Consider the following 24095-nt stretch of genomic DNA (forward strand, 5'->3'; position numbering starts at 1 on the left):
AGAGAGAGAGAGAGGAGAGAGAGAGGAGAGGAGATAGAGAGGAGAGAGGAGAGAGAGAGGGGGAGAGAGGAGAGAGCGAGAGAGAGGTTAGACCAAACCAAACACAATTAAACCCAACCAAATCAAGAGAAAACAAAAGATAATTACTTGATACATTGGAAAGAATGAATAAAAACCAGAGCAAACTAGAATGCTATTTGGCCCTACACAGAGAGTACACAGCGGCTGAATACCTGACCACTGTGACTGACCCAAATTTAAGGAAAGCTTTGACTATGTACAGACTCAGTGAGCATAGCCTTGCTTTTGAGAAAGGCCGCCGTAGGCAGACATGGCTCTCAAGAGAAGACAGGCTATGTGCTCACTGCCCACAAAATGAGGTGGAAACTGAGCTGTACTTCCTAGCCTCCTGACCATTTTAGAGACACATATTTCCCTCAGATTACACAGATCCAAAGATTTCAAAAACACATCAAATTTTGGGTGAAATACCACAGTGTGTCATCACAGCAGTAAGATTTGTGACCTGTTGCCACAAGAAAAGGTCAACCAGTGAAGAACAAACACCACTGTAAATACAACCCTTATTTATGTTTATTTATTTTCCCTTTTGTACTTAAACTATTTGCACATCGTTACAACACAGTACGTAGACATAATATGACATTTGAAATGAGTCTATTGTTTACTGTAAAAATTTTGTTTATTATCGATTTTGCTTGTTTTGCAATGTAAACATACAGTATGTTTCCCATACCAATACAGCATATCAATACAGCATTCCAATACAGTATGTTTCCCATACCAATACAGCATATCAATACAGTATGTTTCCCATACCAATACAGTATGTTTCCCATACCAATACAGCATGTTTCCCATACCAATACAGCATACCAATACAGCATACCAATACAGTATGTTTCCCATACCAATACAGCATATCAATACAGTATGTTTCCCATACCAATACAGCATGTTTCCCATACCAATACAGCATACCAATACAGCATACCAATACAGTATGTTTCCCATACCAATACAGCATATCAATACAGTATGTTTCCCATACCAATACAGCATACCAATACAGCATACCAATACAGCATACCAATACAGTATGTTTCCCATACCAATACAGCATATCAATACAGTATGTTTCCCATACCAATACAGCATACCAATACAGTATGTTTCCCATACCAATACAGCATACCAATACAGCATACCAATACAGCATACCAATACAGTATGTTTCCCATACCAATACAGCATACCAATACAGTATGTTTCCCATACCAATACAGCATACCAATACAGTATGTTTCCCATACCAATACAGCATACCAATACAGCATATCAATACAGTATGTTTCCCATACCAATACAGCATACCAATACAGCATATCAATACAGTATGTTTCCCATACCAATACAGCATACCAATACAGTATGTTTCCCATACCAATACAGCATATCAATACAGTATGTTTCCCATACCAATACAGCATACCAATACAGTATGTTTCCCATACCAATACAGCATATCAATACAGTATGTTTCCCATACCAATACAGCATACCAATACAGTATGTTTCCCATACCAATACAGCATACCAATACAGTATGTTTCCCATACCAATACAGCATACCAATACAGTATGTTTCCCATACCAATACAGCATATCAATACAGTATGTTTCCCATACCAATACAGCATATCAATACAGTATGTTTCCCATACCAATACAGCATACCAATACAGTATGTTTCCCATACCAATACAGCATATCAATACAGTATGTTTCCCATACCAATACAGCATACCAATACAGTATGTTTCCCATACCAATACAGCATACCAATACAGTATGTTTCCCATACCAATACAGCATACCAATACACTATGTTTCCCATACCAATACAGCATACCAATACAGTATGTTTCCCATACCAATACAGTATACCAATACAGTATGTTTCCCATACCAATACAGCATATCAATACAGTATGTTTCCCATACCAATACAGCATACCAATACAGTATGTTTCCCATACCAATACAGCATACCAATACAGTATGTTTCCCATACCAATACAGCATACCAATACAGTATGTTTCCCATACCAATACAGCATATCAATACAGTATGTTTCCCATACCAATACAGCATATCAATACAGTATGTTCCCATACCAATACAGCATACCAATACAGTATGTTTCCCATACCAATACAGTATGTTTCCCATACCAATACAGTATGTTTCCCATACCAATACAGTATGTTTCCCATACCAATACAGCATATCAATACAGTATGTTTCCCATACCAATACAGCATATCAATACAGTATGTTTCCCATACCAATACAGCATACCAATACAGTATGTTTCCCATACCAATACAGTATGTTTCCCATATCAATACACTATGTTTCCCATACCAATACAGTATGTTTCCCATACCAATACAGTATGTTTCCCATACCAATACAGCATACCAATACAATATGTTTCCCATACCAATACACTATGTTTCCCATACCAATACAGCATACCAATACAGTATGTTTCCCATACCAATACAGCATACCAATACAGTATGTTTCCCATACCAATACAGCATACCAATACAGTATGTTTCCCATACCAATACAGCATACCAATACAGTATGTTTCCCATATCAATACACTATGTTTCCCATACCAATACAGCATACCAATACACTATGTTTCCCATACCAATACAGTATGTTTCCCATACCAATACAGCATATCAATACAGTATGTTTCCCATACCAATACAGCATACCAATACAGTATGTTTCCCATATCAATACACTATGTTTCCCATACCAATACAGCATACCAATACACTATGTTTCCCATACCAATACACTATGTTTCCCATACCAATACAGCATATCAATACAGTATGTTTCCCATACCAATACAGTATGTTTCCCATACCAATACAGTATGTTTCCCATACCAATACAGTATGTTTCCCATACCAATACAGCATACCAATACAGTATGTTTCCCATACCAATACAGTATGTTTCCCATACCAATACAGTATGTTTCCCATACCAATACAGCATACCAATACAGTATGTTTCCCATACCAATACAGCATACCAATACAGTATGTTTCCCATACCAATACAGCATACCAATACAGTATGTTTCCCATACCAATACAGCATACCAATACAGTATGTTTCCCATACCAATACAGTATGTTTCCCATATCAATACACTATGTTTCCCATACCAATACAGTATGTTTCCCATACCAATACAGTATGTTTCCCATACCAATACAGCATACCAATACAATATGTTTCCCATACCAATACAGTATTTTGCCCAATACAATATGTTTCCCATACCAATACAGTATGTTTCCCATACCAATACAGTATGTTTCCCAAACCAATACAGTATACCAATACAGTATGTTTCCCATACCAATACAGTATGTTTCCCAAACCAATACAGTATTCCAATACAGTATGTTTCCCAAACCAATACAGTATACCAATACAGTATGTTTCCCATACCAATACAGCATACCAATACAGTATGTTTCCCATACCAATACAGTATGTTTCCCATACCAATACAGTATGTTTCCCACACCAATACAGTATGTTTCCCATACCAATACAGCATACCAATACAGTATGTTTCCCATACCAATACAGTATGTTTCCCATACCAATACAGTATGTTTCCCATACCAATACAGAATGTTTCCCATACCAATACAGAATGTTTCCCATACCAATACAGTATGTTTCCAATACCAATACAGTATGTTTCCCATACCAATACAGTATGTTTCCCATACCAATACAGCATACCAATACAATATGTTTCCCAAACCAATACAGTATGCTTCTCATACCAATACAGTATGTTTCCCATACCAATACAGCCATTTGAATTTAATTAAATTGATAGATAGAAGAAGAATAATACCTGGTGAATTGATAGAGAGAAGAAGAATACCTGTTGAATTGATAAAGAGAAGAATACCTGTTGAATTGATAGAGAGAAGAAGAAGAATACCTGTTGAATTGATAGAGAGAAGAAGAAAAATACCTGTTGAATTGATAAAGAGAAGAAAAATACCTGTTGAATTGATAAAGAGAAGAAGAATACATGTTGAATTGATAGAGAGAAGAAGAATACCTGTTGTAAGGAGTATATGTCCCACTGTCCTGGGGGCACGGTGACCCCTGCGCCAGTAAATATCCTCCTGCCTCCAGACTTGGTGCTGTAGAGCCGGGCCACAGCAGGTTCTGGCCCCAGGAGGGGTACCCCCAGCTCATCAGCCACCGCCAGGTCATCTAAGTGGGCCACACCACCCACCATGTAGGCCTGCTGACCCTGGATCAGGTTACGGATCCGTCGCAGGGTTCGAGGGCTGTACTTCAACAGCGTGGACAGACACATGTTGTGGGTCTAGATGGAGCCGAGAGGAAGATAAAGCATTTTTTAGTACACCTCTTTAGTACACTTCTTTCTAACCTCTCTAGGCTACCGGTCAACCCTGACAGGTACATGCAGGGATGGAATTGAAGGATTATGGGTACTGGCTAACCTGAGCCAGGCTAAGTAGGTTGTGATTTCTACTTATAGGCCCTTCCCAACAATGCAAAGAGAGAAGAAGAAAAAGTGACTAACTACAGGATTTAACAGTCTTATGGTTCTTAACCTAAGAACCCTGTGGTGGTCCTCCAGCCCCTTCTCCTCCTAACAGAACAGAGGAAGTAGAGGAAGTAGATAACTGTGGTGGTCCCCCAGCCCCTTCTCCTCCTAACAGAACAGAGGAAGTAGAGGAAGTAGATAACTGTGGTGGTCCCCCAGCCCCTTCTCCTCCTAACAGAACAGAGGAAGTAGAGGAAATAGATAACTGTGGTGGTCCCCCAGCCCCTTCTCCTCCTAACAGAACAGAGGAAGTAGAGGAAGTAGATAACTGTGGTGGTCCCCCAGCCCCTTCTCCTCCTAACAGAACAGAGGAAGTAGATAACTGTGGTGGTCCCCCAGCCCCTTCTCCTCCTAACAGAACAGAGGAAGTAGAAGAAGTAGATAACTGTGGTGGTCCCCCCAGCCCCTTCTCCTCCTAACAGAACAGAGGAAGTAGAGGAAGTAGATAACTGTGGTGGTCCCCCAGCCCCTTCTCCTCCTAACAGAACAGAGGAAGTAGAGGAAGTAGATAACTGTGGTGGTCCCCCAGCCCCTTCTCCTCCTAACAGAACAGAGGAAGTAGAAGAAGTAGATAACTGTGGTGGTCCCCCAGCCCCTTCTCCTCCTAACAGAACAGAGGAAGTAGAGGAAGTAGATAACTGTGGTGGTCCCCCAGCCCCTTCTCCTCCTAACAGAACAGAGGAAGTAGAGGAAGTAGATAACTGTGGTGGTCCCCCAGCCCCTTCTCCTCCTAACAGAACAGAGGAAGTAGAGGAAGTAGATAACTGTGGTGGTCCCCCAGCCCCTTCTCCTCATAACAGAACAGAGGAAGTAGAGGAAGTAGATAACTGTGGTGGTCCCCCAGCCCCTTCTCCTCCTAACAGAACAGAGGAAGTAGAGGAAGTAGATAACTGTGGTGGTCCCCCCAGCCCCTTCTCCTCCTAACAGAACAGAGGAAGTAGAGGAAGTAGATAACTGTGGTGGTCCCCCAGCCCCTTCTCCTCCTAACAGAACAGAGGAAGTAGAGGAAGTAGATAACTGTGGTGGTCCCCCAGCCCCTTCTCCTCCTAACAGAACAGAGGAAGTAGAGGAAGTAGACAACTGTGGTGCTCCCCCAGCCCCTTCTCATCCTAACAGAACAGAGGAAGTAGAGGAAGTAGATAACTGTGGTGGTCCCCCAGCCCCTTCTCCTCCTAACAGAACAGAGGAAGTAGAGGAAGTAGATAACTGTGGTGGTCCCCCAGCCCCTTCTCCTCCTAACAGAACAGAGGAAGTAGATAACTGTGGTGGTCCCCCAGCCCCCTTCTCCTCCTAACAGAACAGAGGAAGTAGAAGAAGTAGATAACTGTGGTGGTCCCCCAGCCCCTTCTCCTCCTAACAGAACAGAGGAAGTAGAGGAAGTAGATAACTGTGGTGGTCCCCCAGCCCCTTCTCCTCCTAACAGAACAGAGGAAGTAGAAGAAGTAGATAACTGTGGTGGTCCCCCAGCCCCTTCTCCTCCTAACAGAACAGAGGAAGTAGAAGAAGTAGATAACTGTGGTGGTCCCCCAGCCCCTTCTCCTCCTAACAGAACAGAGGAAGTAGAGGAAGTAGATAACTGTGGTGGTCCCCCAGCCCCTTCTCCTCATAACAGAACAGAGGAAGTAGAGGAAGTAGATAACTGTGGTGGTCCCCCAGCCCCTTCTCCTCATAACAGAACAGAGGAAGTAGAGGAAGTAGATAACTGTGGTGGTCCCCCAGCCCCTTCTCCTCCTAACAGAACAGAGGAAGTAGAGGAAGTAGATAACTGTGGTGGTCCCCCAGCCCCTTCTCCTCCTAACAGAACAGAGGAAGTAGATAACTGTGGTGGTCCCCCAGCCCCTTCTCCTCATAACAGAACAGAGGAAGTAGAGGAAATAGATAACTGTGGTGGTCCCCCAGCCCCTTCTCCTCCTAACAGAACAGAGGAAGTAGAGGAAGTAGATAACTGTGGTGGTCCCCCAGCCCCTTCTCCTCCTAACAGAACAGAGGAAGTAGATAACTGTGGTGGTCCCCCAGCCCCTTCTCCTCCTAACAGAACAGAGGAAGTAGAAGAAGTAGATAACTGTGGTGGTCCCCCAGCCCCTTCTCCTCCTAACAGAACAGAGGAAGTAGAGGAAGTAGATAACTGTGGTGGTCCCCCAGCCCCTTCTCCTCCTAACAGAACAGAGGAAGTAGAGGAAGTAGATAACTGTGGTGGTCCCCCAGCCCCTTCTCCTCCTAACAGAACAGAGGAAGTAGAGGAAGTAGATAACTGTGGTGGTCCCCCAGCCCCTTCTCCTCCTAACAGAACAGAGGAAGTAGAGGAAGTAGATAACTGTGGTGGTCCCCCAGCCCCTTCTCCTCCTAACAGAACAGAGGAAGTAGAGGAAGTAGATAACTGTGGTGGTCCCCCAGCCCCTTCTCCTCCTAACAGAACAGAGGAAGTAGATAACTGTGGTGGTCCCCCAGCCCCTTCTCCTCCTAACAGAACAGAGGAAGTAGAGGAAGTAGATAACTGTGGTGGTCCCCCAGCCCCTTCTCCTCCTAACAGAACAGAGGAAGTAGAAGAAGTAGATAACTGTGGTGGTCCCCCAGCCCCTTCTCCTCCTAACAGAACAGAGGAAGTAGAGGAAGTAGATAACTGTGGTGGTCCCCCAGCCCCTTCTCCTCATAACAGAACAGAGGAAGTAGAGGAAGTAGATAACTGTGGTGGTCCCCCAGCCCCTTCTCCTCATAACAGAACAGAGGAAGTAGAGGAAGTAGATAACTGTGGTGGTCCCCCAGCCCCTTCTCCTCCTAACAGAACAGAGGAAGTAGAGGAAGTAGATAACTGTGGTGGTCCCCCAGCCCCTTCTCCTCCTAACAGAACAGAGGAAGTAGAGGAAGTAGATAACTGTGGTGGTCCCCCAGCCCCTTCTCCTCCTAACAGAACAGAGGAAGTAGAGGAAGTAGATAACTGTGGTGGTCCCCCAGCCCCTTCTCCTCCTAACAGAACAGAGGAAGTAGAGGAAGTAGATAACTGTGGTGGTCCCCCAGCCCCTTCTCATCCTAACAGAACAGAGGAAGTAGAGGAAGTAGATAACTGTGGTGGTCCCCCAGCCCCTTCTCCTCCTAACAGAACAGAGGAAGTAGATAACTGTGGTGGTCCCCCAGCCCCTTCTCCTCCTAACAGAACAGAGGAAGTAGATAACTGTGGTGGTCCCCCAGCCCCTTCTCCTCCTAACAGAACAGAGGAAGTAGAAGAAGTAGATAACTGTGGTGGTCCCCCAGCCCCTTCTCCTCCTAACAGAACAGAGGAAGTAGAGGAAGTAGATAACTGTGGTGGTCCCCCAGCCCCTTCTCCTCCTAACAGAACAGAGGAAGTAGAAGAAGTAGATAACTGTGGTGGTCCCCCAGCCCCTTCTCCTCCTAACAGAACAGAGGAAGTAGAGGAAGTAGATAACTGTGGTGGTCCCCCAGCCCCTTCTCCTCATAACAGAACAGAGGAAGTAGAGGAAGTAGATAACTGTGGTGGTCCCCCAGCCCCTTCTCATCCTAACAGAACAGAGGAAGTAGAGGAAGTAGATAACTGTGGTGGTCCCCCAGCCCCTTCTCCTCCTAACAGAACAGAGGAAGTAGATAACTGTGGTGGTCCCCCAGCCCCTTCTCCTCCTAACAGAACAGAGGAAGTAGATAACTGTGGTGGTCCCCCAGCCCCTTCTCCTCCTAACAGAACAGAGGAAGTAGATAACTGTGGTGGTCCCCCAGCCCCTTCTCCTCCTAACAGAACAGAGGAAGTAGATAACTGTGGTGGTCCCCCAGCCCCTTCTCCTCCTAACAGAACAGAGGAAGTAGAAGAAGTAGATAACTGTGGTGGTCCCCCAGCCCCTTCTCCTCCTAACAGAACAGAGGAAGTAGAGGAAGTAGATAACTGTGGTGGTCCCCCAGCCCCTTCTCCTCATAACAGAACAGAGGAAGTAGAGGAAGTAGATAACTGTGGTGGTCCCCCAGCCCCTTCTCCTCCTAACAGAACAGAGGAAGTAGAGGAAGTAGATAACTGTGGTGGTCCCCCAGCCCCTTCTCCTCCTAACAGAACAGAGGAAGTAGAGGAAGTAGATAACTGTGGTGGTCCCCCAGCCCCTTCTCCTCCTAACAGAACAGAGGAAGTAGAGGAAGTAGATAACTGTGGTGGTCCCCCAGCCCCTTCTCCTCATAACAGAACAGAGGAAGTAGAGGAAGTAGATAACTGTGGTGGTCCCCCAGCCCCTTCTCATCCTAACAGAACAGAGGAAGTAGAGGAAGTAGATAACTGTGGTGGTCCCCCAGCCCCTTCTCCTCCTAACAGAACAGAGGAAGTAGATAACTGTGGTGGTCCCCCAGCCCCTTCTCCTCCTAACAGAACAGAGGAAGTAGATAACTGTGGTGGTCCCCCAGCCCCTTCTCCTCCTAACAGAACAGAGGAAGTAGATAACTGTGGTGGTCCCCCAGCCCCTTCTCCTCCTAACAGAACAGAGGAAGTAGATAACTGTGGTGGTCCCCCAGCCCCTTCTCCTCCTAACAGAACAGAGGAAGTAGAAGAAGTAGATAACTGTGGTGGTCCCCCAGCCCCTTCTCCTCCTAACAGAACAGAGGAAGTAGAGGAAGTAGATAACTGTGGTGGTCCCCCAGCCCCTTCTCCTCATAACAGAACAGAGGAAGTAGAGGAAGTAGATAACTGTGGTGGTCCCCCAGCCCCTTCTCCTCCTAACAGAACAGAGGAAGTAGAGGAAGTAGATAACTGTGGTGGTCCCCCAGCCCCTTCTCCTCCTAACAGAACAGAGGAAGTAGAGGAAGTAGATAACTGTGGTGGTCCCCCAGCCCCTTCTCCTCCTAACAGAACAGAGGAAGTAGAGGAAGTAGATAACTGTGGTGGTCCCCCAGCCCCTTCTCCTCCTAACAGAACAGAGGAAGTAGATAACTGTGGTGGTCCCCCAGCCCCTTCTCCTCCTAACAGAACAGAGGAAGTAGAGGAAGTAGATAACTGTGGTGGTCCCCCAGCCCCTTCTCCTCCTAACAGAACAGAGGAAGTAGAAGAAGTAGATAACTGTGGTGGTCCCCCAGCCCCTTCTCCTCCTAACAGAACAGAGGAAGTAGAGGAAGTAGATAACTGTGGTGGTCCCCCAGCCCCTTCTCCTCATAACAGAACAGAGGAAGTAGAGGAAGTAGATAACTGTGGTGGTCCCCCAGCCCCTTCTCCTCATAACAGAACAGAGGAAGTAGAGGAAGTAGATAACTGTGGTGGTCCCCCAGCCCCTTCTCCTCCTAACAGAACAGAGGAAGTAGAGGAAGTAGATAACTGTGGTGGTCCCCCAGCCCCTTCTCCTCCTAACAGAACAGAGGAAGTAGAGGAAGTAGATAACTGTGGTGGTCCCCCAGCCCCTTCTCCTCCTAACAGAACAGAGGAAGTAGAGGAAGTAGATAACTGTGGTGGTCCCCCAGCCCCTTCTCCTCCTAACAGAACAGAGGAAGTAGAGGAAGTAGATAACTGTGGTGGTCCCCCAGCCCCTTCTCATCCTAACAGAACAGAGGAAGTAGAGGAAGTAGATAACTGTGGTGGTCCCCCAGCCCCTTCTCCTCCTAACAGAACAGAGGAAGTAGATAACTGTGGTGGTCCCCCAGCCCCTTCTCCTCCTAACAGAACAGAGGAAGTAGATAACTGTGGTGGTCCCCCAGCCCCTTCTCCTCCTAACAGAACAGAGGAAGTAGAAGAAGTAGATAACTGTGGTGGTCCCCCAGCCCCTTCTCCTCCTAACAGAACAGAGGAAGTAGAGGAAGTAGATAACTGTGGTGGTCCCCCAGCCCCTTCTCCTCCTAACAGAACAGAGGAAGTAGAAGAAGTAGATAACTGTGGTGGTCCCCCAGCCCCTTCTCCTCCTAACAGAACAGAGGAAGTAGAGGAAGTAGATAACTGTGGTGGTCCCCCAGCCCCTTCTCCTCATAACAGAACAGAGGAAGTAGAGGAAGTAGATAACTGTGGTGGTCCCCCAGCCCCTTCTCATCCTAACAGAACAGAGGAAGTAGAGGAAGTAGATAACTGTGGTGGTCCCCCAGCCCCTTCTCCTCCTAACAGAACAGAGGAAGTAGATAACTGTGGTGGTCCCCCCAGCCCCTTCTCCTCCTAACAGAACAGAGGAAGTAGATAACTGTGGTGGTCCCCCAGCCCCTTCTCCTCCTAACAGAACAGAGGAAGTAGATAACTGTGGTGGTCCCCCAGCCCCTTCTCCTCCTAACAGAACAGAGGAAGTAGATAACTGTGGTGGTCCCCCAGCCCCTTCTCCTCCTAACAGAACAGAGGAAGTAGAAGAAGTAGATAACTGTGGTGGTCCCCCAGCCCCTTCTCCTCCTAACAGAACAGAGGAAGTAGAGGAAGTAGATAACTGTGGTGGTCCCCCAGCCCCTTCTCCTCCTAACAGAACAGAGGAAGCAGAGGAAGTAGATAACTGTGGTGGTCCCCCGGCCCCTTCTCCTCCTAACATTGTAACATCAGTGATGATTAGCAGTATCAATTAAGTCAGTTTGAATTAACCTTTAAACCAAGAACAGCATTTCAAAAATTCCCATTAAAAATCTACTTTAATTATTCATTGGACAGAACTAGTAGAATGAGGAAACCCTGAAATAATACTGTTCAATTAATTATGAATACATTAGTATCCGTTCAGTGTAGTATGTTTACCTTATTTATTATCCTAAATGTCTTCATATGAAACTCATTACAAGGTAATAGAAATGCCTGATGCAGATTAATAAAATGGAACTGTTTTTCAGAGTGCACAGTACAGCGAATCCTCCCTTTCTCCTCCAGGGATCTGACCAAACTTCACCTCCTCTGGCACCCCCTAGGGGAGCATATTCAAACTGCACTTTTCAACTCCACACACAAAGGGGAACGTTGCTCTCTCTCTCAGTCAACATTAGTTTGAGAGTACATTCTTCTGGTCTTTAAATAAAATCTCTGATGTAAGTTTACTTCTATAGGGACTGCAATACTTAAAATAAAATAAAATTTATTTTAAAATAAGCAAGAAAAATACAGGGTTTTTATATTGTCTTTATTTAACTAGACGAGTCAGCTAAGAACAAATGATTATTTACAATGACGGCCTACCCCTGATTCACCATAATGCCCGCTGCCTGATTCACCATCCTGACCACTGCCTGATTCACCATAATGACCACTGCCTGATTCACCATAATGACCGCTGCCTGATTCACCATAATGACCGCTGCCTGATTCAACATCCTGACCACTGCCTGATTCACCATAATGACCGCTGCCTGATTCACCATAATGACCGCTGCCTGATTCAACATCCTGACCACTGCCTGATTCACCATAATGACCGCTGCCTGATTCAACATCCTGACCGCTGCCTGATTCGCCATAATGACCACTGCCTGATTCACCTTCCTGACCGCTGCCTGATTCACCTGATTCACCTTCCTGACCGCTGCCTGATTCACCATAATGCCTGCTGCCTGATTCACCTTCCTGACCGCTGCCTGATTCACCATAATGACCACTGCCTAATTCCCCATAATGCCTGCTGCCTGATTCACCATAATGACCGCTGCCTGATTCAACATCCTGACCACTGCCTGATTCACCATAATGACCGCTGCCTGATTCAACATCCTGACCACTACCTGATTCACCATAATGACCGCTGCCTGATTCAACATCCTGACCACTGCCTGATTCACCATAATGACCGCTGCCTGATTCAACATCCTGACCACTGCCTGATTCACCATAATGACCGCTGCCTGATTCAACATCCTGACCGCTGCCTGATTCGCCATAATGACCACTGCCTGATTCACCTTCCTGACCGCTGCCTGATTCACCTGATTCACCTTCCTGACCGCTGCCTGATTCACCATAATGCCTGCTGCCTGATTCACCTTCCTGACCGCTGCCTGATTCACCATAATGACCACTGCCTAATTCCCCATAATGCCTGCTGCCTGATTCACCATAATGACCGCTGCCTGATTCAACATCCTGACCACTGCCTGATTCACCATAATGACCGCTGCCTGATTCAACATCCTGACCACTACCTGATTCACCATAATGACCGCTGCCTGATTCAACATCCTGACCACTGCCTGATTCACCATAATGACCGCTGCCTGATTCACCTTCCTGACCGCTGCCTGATTCACCTGATTCACCTTCCTGACCGCTGCCTGATTCACCATAATGCCTGCTGCCTGATTCACCTTCCTGACCGCTGCCTGATTCCCCATAATGCCTGCTGCCTGATTCCCCATAATGACCGCTGCCTGATTCACCATAATGACCACTGCCTGATTCACCATAATGCCTGCTGCCTGATTCACCAATGACCGCTGCCTGATTCACCATAATGCCTGCTGCCTGATTCACCTTCCTGACCGCTGCCTGATTCACCATAATGACCACTGCCTAATTCCCCATAATGCCTGCTGCCTGATTCACCAATGACCGCTGCCTGATTCCCCATAATGCCTGCTGCCTGATTCCCCATAATGACCGCTGCCTGATTCACCATAATGACCACTGCCTGATTCACCATAATGGCCGCTGCCTGATTCACCATAATGGCCGCTGCCTGATTCGCCATAATGGCCGCTGCCTGATTCACCATAATGACCGCTGCCTGATTCACCATAATGACCGCTGCCTGATTCACCATAATGACCGCTGTCTGATTCACCTGATTCACCATAATGACCACTGCCTGATTCACCATCCTGACCGCTGCCTGATTCACCATAATGACCGCTGCCTGATTCATCTGAATCACCATCCTGACCGCTGCTTGATTCACCATCCTGACCGCTGCCTGATTCCCCTGATTCACCATCTTGAGCACTGCCTGATTCACCATAATGACCGCTGCTTGATTCACCATAATGACCACTGCCTGATTCACCTGATTCACCATAATGACCACTGCCTGATTCCCCATAATGACCACTGCCTGATTCACCTGATTCACCATAATGCCTGCTGCCTGATTCACCATAATGACCGCTGCCTGATTCCCCATAATGCCTGCTGCCTGATTCCCCATAATGACCGCTGCCTGATTCACCATAATGACCGCTGCCTGATTCGCCATAATGACCGCTGCCTGATTCACCATAATGACCGGTGCCTGATTCGCCATAATGACCGCTGCCTGATTCGCCATAATGGCCGCTGCCTGATTCACCTGATTCACCATAATGACCACTGCCTGATTCACCATAATGACCACTGCCTGATTCACCATCCTGACCGCTGCCTGATTCACCATAATGACCGCTGCCTGATTCATCTGAATCACCATCCTGACCGCTGCTTGATTCACCATCCTGACCGCTGCCTGATTCCCCTGATTCACCATCTTGAGCGCTGCCTGATTCACCTGATTCACCATAATGACCGCTGCCTGATTCACCATAATGACCGCTGCCTGATTCACCATAATGACCACTACCTGATTCCCCATAATGACCACTGCCCGATTCCCCATAATGACCACTGCCTGATTCCCCATAATGATCACTGCCTGATTCACCTGATTCACCATAATGACCACTGCCTGATTCCCCATAATGACCACTGCCTGATTCACCATAATGACCACTGCCTGATTCACCATAATGACCACTGCCTGATTCACCATAATGACCACTGCCTGATTCACCTGATTCCCCATAATGACCTCTGCCTGATTCACCATAATGACCACTGCCTAATTCACCATAATGACCGCTGCCTGATTCACCATAATGACCACTGCCTGATTCACCATCGTGACCGCTGCCTGATTCACCATAATGACCGCTGCCTGATTCACCATAATGACCGCTGCCTGATTCACCGTAATGACCACTGCCTGATTCACCATAATGACCACTGCCTGATTCACCATAATGACCGCTGCCTGATTACCCATAATGACCACTGCCTGATTCACCTGATTCCCCATAATGACCGCTGCCTGATTCACCTGATTCCCCATAATGACCACTGCCTGATTCACCTGATTGACCATAATGACCACTGCCTGATTCACCATAATGACCGCTGCCTGATTCACCATAATGACCGCTGCCTGATTCCCCATAATGACCACTGCCTGATTCACCTGATTCCCCATAATGACCGCTGCCTGATTCACCTGATTCCCCATAATGACCACTGCCTGATTCACCTGATTCACCATAATGACCGCTGCCTGATTCACCATCCTGACCACTGCCTGATTCACCTTCCTGACCGCTGCCTGATTCACCTGATTCACCTTCCTGACCGCTGCCTGATTCACCATAATGCCTGCTGCATGATTCACCTTCCTGACCGCTGCCTGATTCACCTTCCTGATCGCTGCCTGATTCACCTTCCTGACCGCTGCCTGATTCGCCATAATGACCGCTGCCTGATTCGCCATAATGGCCGCTGCCTGATTCACCTTCCTGACCGCTGCCTGATTCACCTGATTCACCTTCCTGACCGCTGCCTGATTCACCATAATGCCTGCTGCATGATTCACCTTCCTGACCGCTGCCTGATTCACCTTCCTGATCGCTGCCTGATTCACCTTCCTGACCGCTGCCTGATTCACCGTAATGACCACTGCCTGATTCACCATAATGACCACTGCCTGATTCACCATAATGACCGCTGCCTGATTACCCATAATGACCACTGCCTGATTCACCTGATTCCCCATAATGACCGCTGCCTGATTCACCTGATTCCCCATAATGACCACTGCCTGATTCACCTGATTGACCATAATGACCACTGCCTGATTCACCATAATGACCGCTGCCTGATTCACCATAATGACCGCTGCCTGATTCCCCATAATGACCACTGCCTGATTCACCTGATTCCCCATAATGACCGCTGCCTGATTCACCTGATTCCCCATAATGACCACTGCCTGATTCACCTGATTCACCATAATGACCGCTGCCTGATTCACCATCCTGACCACTGCCTGATTCACCTTCCTGACCGCTGCCTGATTCACCTGATTCACCTTCCTGACCGCTGCCTGATTCACCATAATGCCTGCTGCATGATTCACCTTCCTGACCGCTGCCTGATTCACCTTCCTGATCGCTGCCTGATTCACCTTCCTGACCGCTGCCTGATTCGCCATAATGACCGCTGCCTGATTCGCCATAATGGCCGCTGCCTGATTCACCTGATTCACCATAATGACCACTGCCTGATTCACCATAATGACCACTGCCTGATTCACCATAATGACCACTGCCTGATTCACCATCCTGACCGCTGCCTGATTCACCATAATGACCGCTGCCTGATTCATCTGAATCACCATCCTGACCGCTGCTTGATTCACCATCCTGACCGCTGCCTGATTCCCCTGATTCACCATCTTGAGCGCTGCCTGATTCACCTGATTCACCATAATGACCGCTGCCTGATTCACCATAATGACCGCTGCCTGATTCACCTGATTCACCATAATGACCACTACCTGATTCCCCATAATGACCACTGCCTGATTCCCCATAATGACCACTGCCTGATTCCCCATAATGATCACTGCCTGATTCACCTGATTCACCATAATGACCACTGCCTGATTCCCCATAATGACCACTGCCTGATTCACCATAATGACCACTGCCTGATTCACCATAATGACCACTGCCTGATTCACCATAATGACCACTGCCTGAATCACCTGATTCCCCATAATGACCTCTGCCTGATTCACCATAATGACCACTGCCTAATTCACCATAATGACCGCTGCCTGATTCACCATAATGACCACTGCCTGATTCACCATCGTGACCGCTGCCTGATTCACCATAATGACCGCTGCCTGATTCACCATAATGACCGCTGCCTGATTCACCGTAATGACCACTGCCTGATTCACCATAATGACCACTGCCTGATTCACCATAATGACCGCTGCCTGATTACCCATAATGACCACTGCCTGATTCACCTGATTCCCCATAATGACCGCTGCCTGATTCACCTGATTCCCCATAATGACCACTGCCTGATTCACCTGATTGACCATAATGACCACTGCCTGATTCACCATAATGACCGCTGCCTGATTCACCATAATGACCGCTGCCTGATTCCCCATAATGACCACTGCCTGATTCACCTGATTCCCCATAATGACCGCTGCCTGATTCACCTGATTCCCCATAATGACCACTGCCTGATTCACCTGATTCACCATAATGACCGCTGCCTGATTCACCATCCTGACCACTGCCTGATTCACCTTCCTGACCGCTGCCTGATTCACCTGATTCACCTTCCTGACCGCTGCCTGATTCACCATAATGCCTGCTGCATGATTCACCTTCCTGACCGCTGCCTGATTCACCTTCCTGATCGCTGCCTGATTCACCTTCCTGATCGCTGCCTGATTCACCTTCCTGACCGCTGCCTGATTCACCATAATGACCACTGCCTAATTCCCCATAATGCCTGCTGCCTGATTCACCATAATGACCGCTGCCTGATTCCCCATCATATCTGCTGCCTGATTCCCCATAATGACCGCTGCCTGATTCCCCATAATGCCTGCTGCATGATTCCCCATAATGACCGCTGCCTGATTCACCATAATGACCACTGCCTGATTCACCATAATGACCACTGCCAAATTCACCATAATGACCGCTGCCTGATTCACCATAATGACCACTGCCTGATTCACCATCGTGACCGCTGCCTGATTCACCTGATTCACCATAATGACCGCTGCCTGATTCACCGTAATGACCACTGCCTGATTCACCATAATGACCACTGCCTGATTCACCATAATGACCGCTGCCTGATTCACCTTCCTGACCGCTGCCTGATTCACCTGATTCACCTTCCTGACCGCTGCCTGATTCACCATAATGCCTGCTGCCTGATTCACCTTCCTGACCGCTGCCTGATTCACCATAATGACCACTGCCTAATTCCCCATAATGCCTGCTGCCTGATTCACCAATGACTGCTGCCTGATTCCCCATAATGCCTGCTGCCTGATTCCCCATAATGACCGCTGCCTGATTCACCATAATGACCACTGCCTGATTCACCATAATGACCGCTGCCTGATTCACCATAATGGCCGCTGCCTGATTCGCCATAATGGCCGCTGCCTGATTCACCATAATGACCGCTGCCTGATTCACCATAATGACCGCTGCCTGATTCACCATAATGACCGCTGTCTGATTCACCTGATTCACCATAATGACCACTGCCTGATTCACCATCCTGACCGCTGCCTGATTCACCATAATGACCGCTGCCTGATTCATCTGAATCACCATCCTGACCGCTGCTTGATTCACCATCCTGACCGCTGCCTGATTCCCCTGATTCACCATCTTGAGCACTGCCTGATTCACCATAATGACCGCTGCTTGATTCACCATAATGACCACTGCCTGATTCACCTGATTCACCATAATGACCACTGCCTGATTCCCCATAATGACCACTGCCTGATTCACCTGATTCACCATAATGCCTGCTGCCTGATTCCCCATAATGACCGCTGCCTGATTCACCATAATGACCGCTGCCTGATTCGCCATAATGGCCGCTGCCTGATTCACCTGATTCACCATAATGACCACTGCCTGATTCACCATAATGACCACTGCCTGATTCACCATCCTGACCGCTGCCTGATTCACCATAATGACCGCTGCCTGATTCATCTGAATCACCATCCTGACCGCTGCTTGATTCACCATCCTGACCGCTGCCTGATTCCCCTGATTCACCATCTTGAGCGCTGCCTGATTCACCTGATTCACCATAATGACCGCTGCCTGATTCACCATAATGACCGCTGCCTGATTCACCTGATTCACCATAATGACCACTACCTGATTCCCCATAATGACCACTGCCTGATTCCCCATAATGACCACTGCCTGATTCCCCATAATGATCACTGCCTGATTCACCTGATTCACCATAATGACCACTGCCTGATTCCCCATAATGACCACTGCCTGATTCACCATAATGACCACTGCCTGATTCACCATAATGACCACTGCCTCATTCACCATAATGACCACTGCCTGATTCACCTGATTCCCCATAATGACCTCTGCCTGATTCACCATAATGACCACTGCCTAATTCACCATAATGACCGCTGCCTGATTCACCATAATGACCACTGCCTGATTCACCATCGTGACCGCTGCCTGATTCACCATAATGACCGCTGCCTGATTCACCATAATGACCGCTGCCTGATTCACCGTAATGACCACTGCCTGATTCACCATAATGACCACTGCCTGATTCACCATAATGACCGCTGCCTGATTACCCATAATGACCACTGCCTGATTCACCTGATTCCCCATAATGACCGCTGCCTGATTCACCTGATTCCCCATAATGACCACTGCCTGATTCACCTGATTGACCATAATGACCACTGCCTGATTCACCATAATGACCGCTGCCTGATTCACCATAATGACCGCTGCCTGATTCCCCATAATGACCACTGCCTGATTCACCTGATTCCCCATAATGACCGCTGCCTGATTCACCTGATTCCCCATAATGACCACTGACTGATTCACCTGATTCACCATAATGACCGCTGCCTGATTAACCATCCTGACCACTGCCTGATTCACCTTCCTGACCGCTGCCTGATTCACCTGATTCACCTTCCTGACCGCTGCCTGATTCACCTTCCTGATCGCTGCCTGATTCACCTTCCTGACCGCTGCCTGATTCACCATAATGACCACTGCCTAATTCCCCATAATGCCTGCTGCCTGATTCACCATAATGACCGCTGCCTGATTCCCCATCATATCTGCTGCCTGATTCCCCATAATGACCGCTGCCTGATTCCCCATAATGCCTGCTGCATGATTCCCCATAATGACCGCTGCCTGATTCACCATAATGACCACTGCCTGATTCACCATAATGACCACTGCCTAATTCACCATAATGACCGCTGCCTGATTCACCATAATGACCACTGCCTGATTCACCATCGTGACCGCTGCCTGATTCACCTGATTCACCATAATGACCGCTGCCTGATTCACCATAATGACCGCTGCCTGATTCACCGTAATGACCACTGCCTGATTCACCATAATGACCACTGCCTGATTCACCATAATGACCGCTGCCTGATTCCCCATAATGACCACTGCCTGATTCACCTGATTCCCCATAATGACCGCTGCCTGATTCACCTGATTCCCCATAATGACCACTGCCTGATTCACCTGATTGACCATAATGACCACTGCCTGATTGACCATAATGACCGCTGCCTGATTCACCATAATGACCGCTGCCTGATTCCCCATAATGACCGCTGCCTGATTAACCATCCTGACCACTGCCTGATTCACCTTCCTGACCGCTGCCTGATTCACCTGATTCACCTTCCTGACCGCTGCCTGATTCACCTTCCTGATCGCTGCCTGATTCACCTTCCTGACCGCTGCCTGATTCACCATAATGACCACTGCCTAATTCCCCATAATGACCGCTGCCTGATTCCCCATCATATCTGCTGCCTGATTCCCCATAATGACCGCTGCCTGATTCCCCATAATGCCTGCTGCATGATTCCCCATAATGACCGCTGCCTGATTCACCATAATGACCACTGCCTAATTCCCCATAATGCCTGCTGCCTGATTCACCATAATGACCGCTGCCTGATTCCCCATCATATCTGCTGCCTGATTCCCCATAATGACCGCTGCCTGATTCCCCATAATGCCTGCTGCATGATTCCCCATAATGACCGCTGCCTGATTCACCATAATGACCACTGCCTGATTCACCATAATGACCACTGCCTAATTCACCATAATGACCGCTGCCTGATTCACCATAATGACCACTGCCTGATTCACCATCGTGACCGCTGCCTGATTCACCTGATTCACCATAATGACCGCTGCCTGATTCACCATAATGACCGCTGCCTGATTCCCCATAATGACCACTGCCTGATTCACCTGATTCCCCATAATGACCGCTGCCTGATTCACCTGATTCCCCATAATGACCACTGCCTGATTCACCTGATTGACCATAATGACCACTGCCTGATTGACCATAATGACCGCTGCCTGATTCACCATAATGACCGCTGCCTGATTCCCCATAATGACCACTGCCTGATTCACCTGATTCCCCATAATGACCGCTGCCTGATTCACCTGATTCCCCATAATGACCACTGCCTGATTCACCTGATTCACCATAATGACCGCTGCCTGATTCACCATCCTGACCACTGCCTGATTCACCTTTCTGACTGCTGCCTGATTCACCTGATTCACATTCCTGACAGCTGCCTGATTCACCATAATGCCTGCTGCCTGATTCACCTTCCTGACCGCTGCCTGATTCACCATAATGACCACTGCCTAATTCCCCATAATGCCTGCTGCCTGATTCACCATAATGACCGCTGCCTGATTCCCCATCATGCCTGCTGCCTGATTCCCCATAATGACCGCTGCCTGATTCCCCATAATGCCTGCTGCCTGATTCCCCATAATGACCGCTGCCTGATTCACCATAATGACCACTGCCTGATTCACCATAATGACCACTGCCTGATTCACCATAATGACCACTGCCTGATTCACCATCCTGACCGCTGCCTGATTCACCATAATGACCGCTGCCTGATTCATCTGAATCACCATCCTGACCGCTACTTGATTCACCATCCTGACCGCTGCCTGATTCCCCTGATTCACCATCTTGAGCGCTGCCTGATTCACCTGATTCACCATAATGACCGCTGCCTGATTCACCATAATGACCGCTGCCTGATTCACCTGATTCCCCATAATGAACACTGCCTGATTCACCTGATTCACCATAATGACCACTGCCTGATTCCCCATAATGACCACTGCCTGATTCACCATAATGACCACTGCCTGATTCACCATAATGACCACTGCCTGATTCACCATAATGACCACTGCCTGATTCACCTGATTCCCCATAATGACCTCTGCCTGATTCACCATAATGACCACTGCCTAATTCACCATAATGACCGCTGCCTGATTCACCATAATGACCACTGCCTGATTAACCATCGTGACCGCTGCCTGATTCACCTGATTCACCATAATGACCGCTGCCTGATTCACCATAATGACCGCTGCCTGATTCACCGTAATGACCACTGCCTGATTCACCATAATGACCACTGCCTGATTCACCATAATGACCGCTGCCTGATTCCCCATAATGACCACTGCCTGATTCACCTGATTCCCCATAATGACCGCTGCCTGATTCACCTGATTCCCCATAATGACCACTGCCTGATTCACCTGATTGACCATAATGACCACTGCCTGATTCACCATAATGACCGCTGCCTGATTCACCATAATGACCGCTGCCTGATTCACCATAATGACCGCTGCCTGATTCACCTGATTCCCCATAATGACCGCTGCCTGATTCACCTGATTCCCCATAATGACCACTGCCTGATTCACCTAATTCACCATAATGACCGCTGCCTGATTCACCATCCTGACCACTGCCTGATTCACCTTCCTGACCGCTGCCTGATTCACCTGATTCACCTTCCTGACCGCTGCCTGATTCACCATAATGCCTGCTGCCTGATTCACCTTCCTGACCGCTGCCTGATTCACCTTCCTGATCGCTGCCTGATTCACCTTCCTGACCGCTGCCTGATTCACCATAATGACCACTGCCTAATTCCCCATAATGCCTTCTGCCTGATTCACCATAATGACCGCTGCCTGATTCCCCATCATGCCTGCTGCCTGATTCCCCATAATGACCGCTGCCTGATTCCCCATAATGCCTGCTGCCTGATTCCCCATAATGACCGCTGCCTGATTCACCATAATGACCACTGCCTGATTCACCATAATGACCACTGCCTGATTCACCATAATGACCGCTGCCTGATTCACCATAATGACCGCTGCCTGATTCACCTGATTCACCATAATGACCACTGCCTGATTCACCATAATGACCACTGCCTGATTCACCATCCTGACCGCTGCCTGATTCACCATAATGACCGCTGCCTGATTCATCTGAATCACCATCCTGACCGCTGCTTGATTCACCATCCTGACCGCTGCCTGATTCCCCTGATTCACCATCTTGAGCGCTGCCTGATTCACCTGATTCACCATAATGACCGCTGCCTGATTCACCATAATGACCGCTGCCTGATTCACCTGATTCACCATAATGACCACTGCCTGATTCCCCATAATGACCACTGCCTGATTCCCCATAATGAACACTGCCTGATTCACCTGATTCACCATAATGACCACTGCCTGATTCACCATAATGACCACTGCCTGATTCACCATAATGACCACTGCCTGATTCACCATAATGACCACTGCCTGATTCACCTGATTCCCCATAATGACCACTGCCTGATTCACCATAATGACCACTGCCTGATTGACCATAATGACCACTGCCTGATTCACCATAATGACCGCTGCCTGATTCACCATAATGACCGCTGCCTGATTCCCCATAATGACCACTGCCTGATTCACCTGATTCCCCATAATGACCGCTGCCTGATTCACCTGATTCCCCATAATGACCACTGCCTGATTCACCTGATTCACCATAATGACCGCTGCCTGATTCACCATCCTGACCACTGCCTGATTCACCTTCCTGACCGCTGCCTGATTCACCTGATTCACCTTCCTGACCGCTGCCTGATTCACCATAATGCCTGCTGCCTGATTCACCTTCCTGACCGCTGCCTGATTCACCTTCCTGATCGCTGCCTGATTCACCTTCCTGACCGCTGCCTGATTCACCATAATGACCACTGCCTAATTCCCCATAATGCCTGCTGCCTGATTCACCATAATGACCGCTGCCTGATTCCCCATCATGCCCGCTGCCTGATTCCCCATAATGACCGCTGCCTGATTCCCCATAATGCCTGCTGCCTGATTCCCCATAATGACCGCTGCCTGATTCACCATAATGACCACTGCCTGATTCACCATAATGACCGCTGCCTGATTCACCATAATGACCGCTGCCTGATTCACCATAATGGCCGCTGCCTGATTCACCATAATGACCGCTGCCTGATTCACCATAATGACCGCTGTCTGATTCACCATAATGACCACTGCCTGATTCACCATCCTGACCGCTGCCTGATTCACCATAATGACCGCTGCCTGATTCATCTGAATCGCCATCCTGACCGCTGCTTGATTCACCATCCTGACCGCTGCCTGATTCCTCTGATTCACCATCTTGAGCACTGCCTGATTCACCATAATGACCGCTGCTTGATT

General features: G+C 48.0%; 1 protein-coding gene across 1 annotated transcript in view; it reads right to left on the reverse strand.

The window, feature by feature from the left end:
- Nucleotides 1-24095, reverse strand: part of LOC109886647 (IQ motif-containing protein H) — a 100216-nt gene that overhangs the window by 17857 nt on the left and 58264 nt on the right. Inside the window, exon 6 of the mRNA XM_031832830.1 lies at nucleotides 4176-4478. Coding sequence (XP_031688690.1) covers nucleotides 4176-4478 — 303 coding nt within the window. The remainder of the gene's footprint in view (nucleotides 1-4175; nucleotides 4479-24095) is intronic.

The sequence above is a fragment of the Oncorhynchus kisutch genome, linkage group LG10, assembly GCF_002021735.2.
Source record: "Oncorhynchus kisutch isolate 150728-3 linkage group LG10, Okis_V2, whole genome shotgun sequence".
Lineage (NCBI taxonomy): Eukaryota > Metazoa > Chordata > Actinopteri > Salmoniformes > Salmonidae > Oncorhynchus > Oncorhynchus kisutch.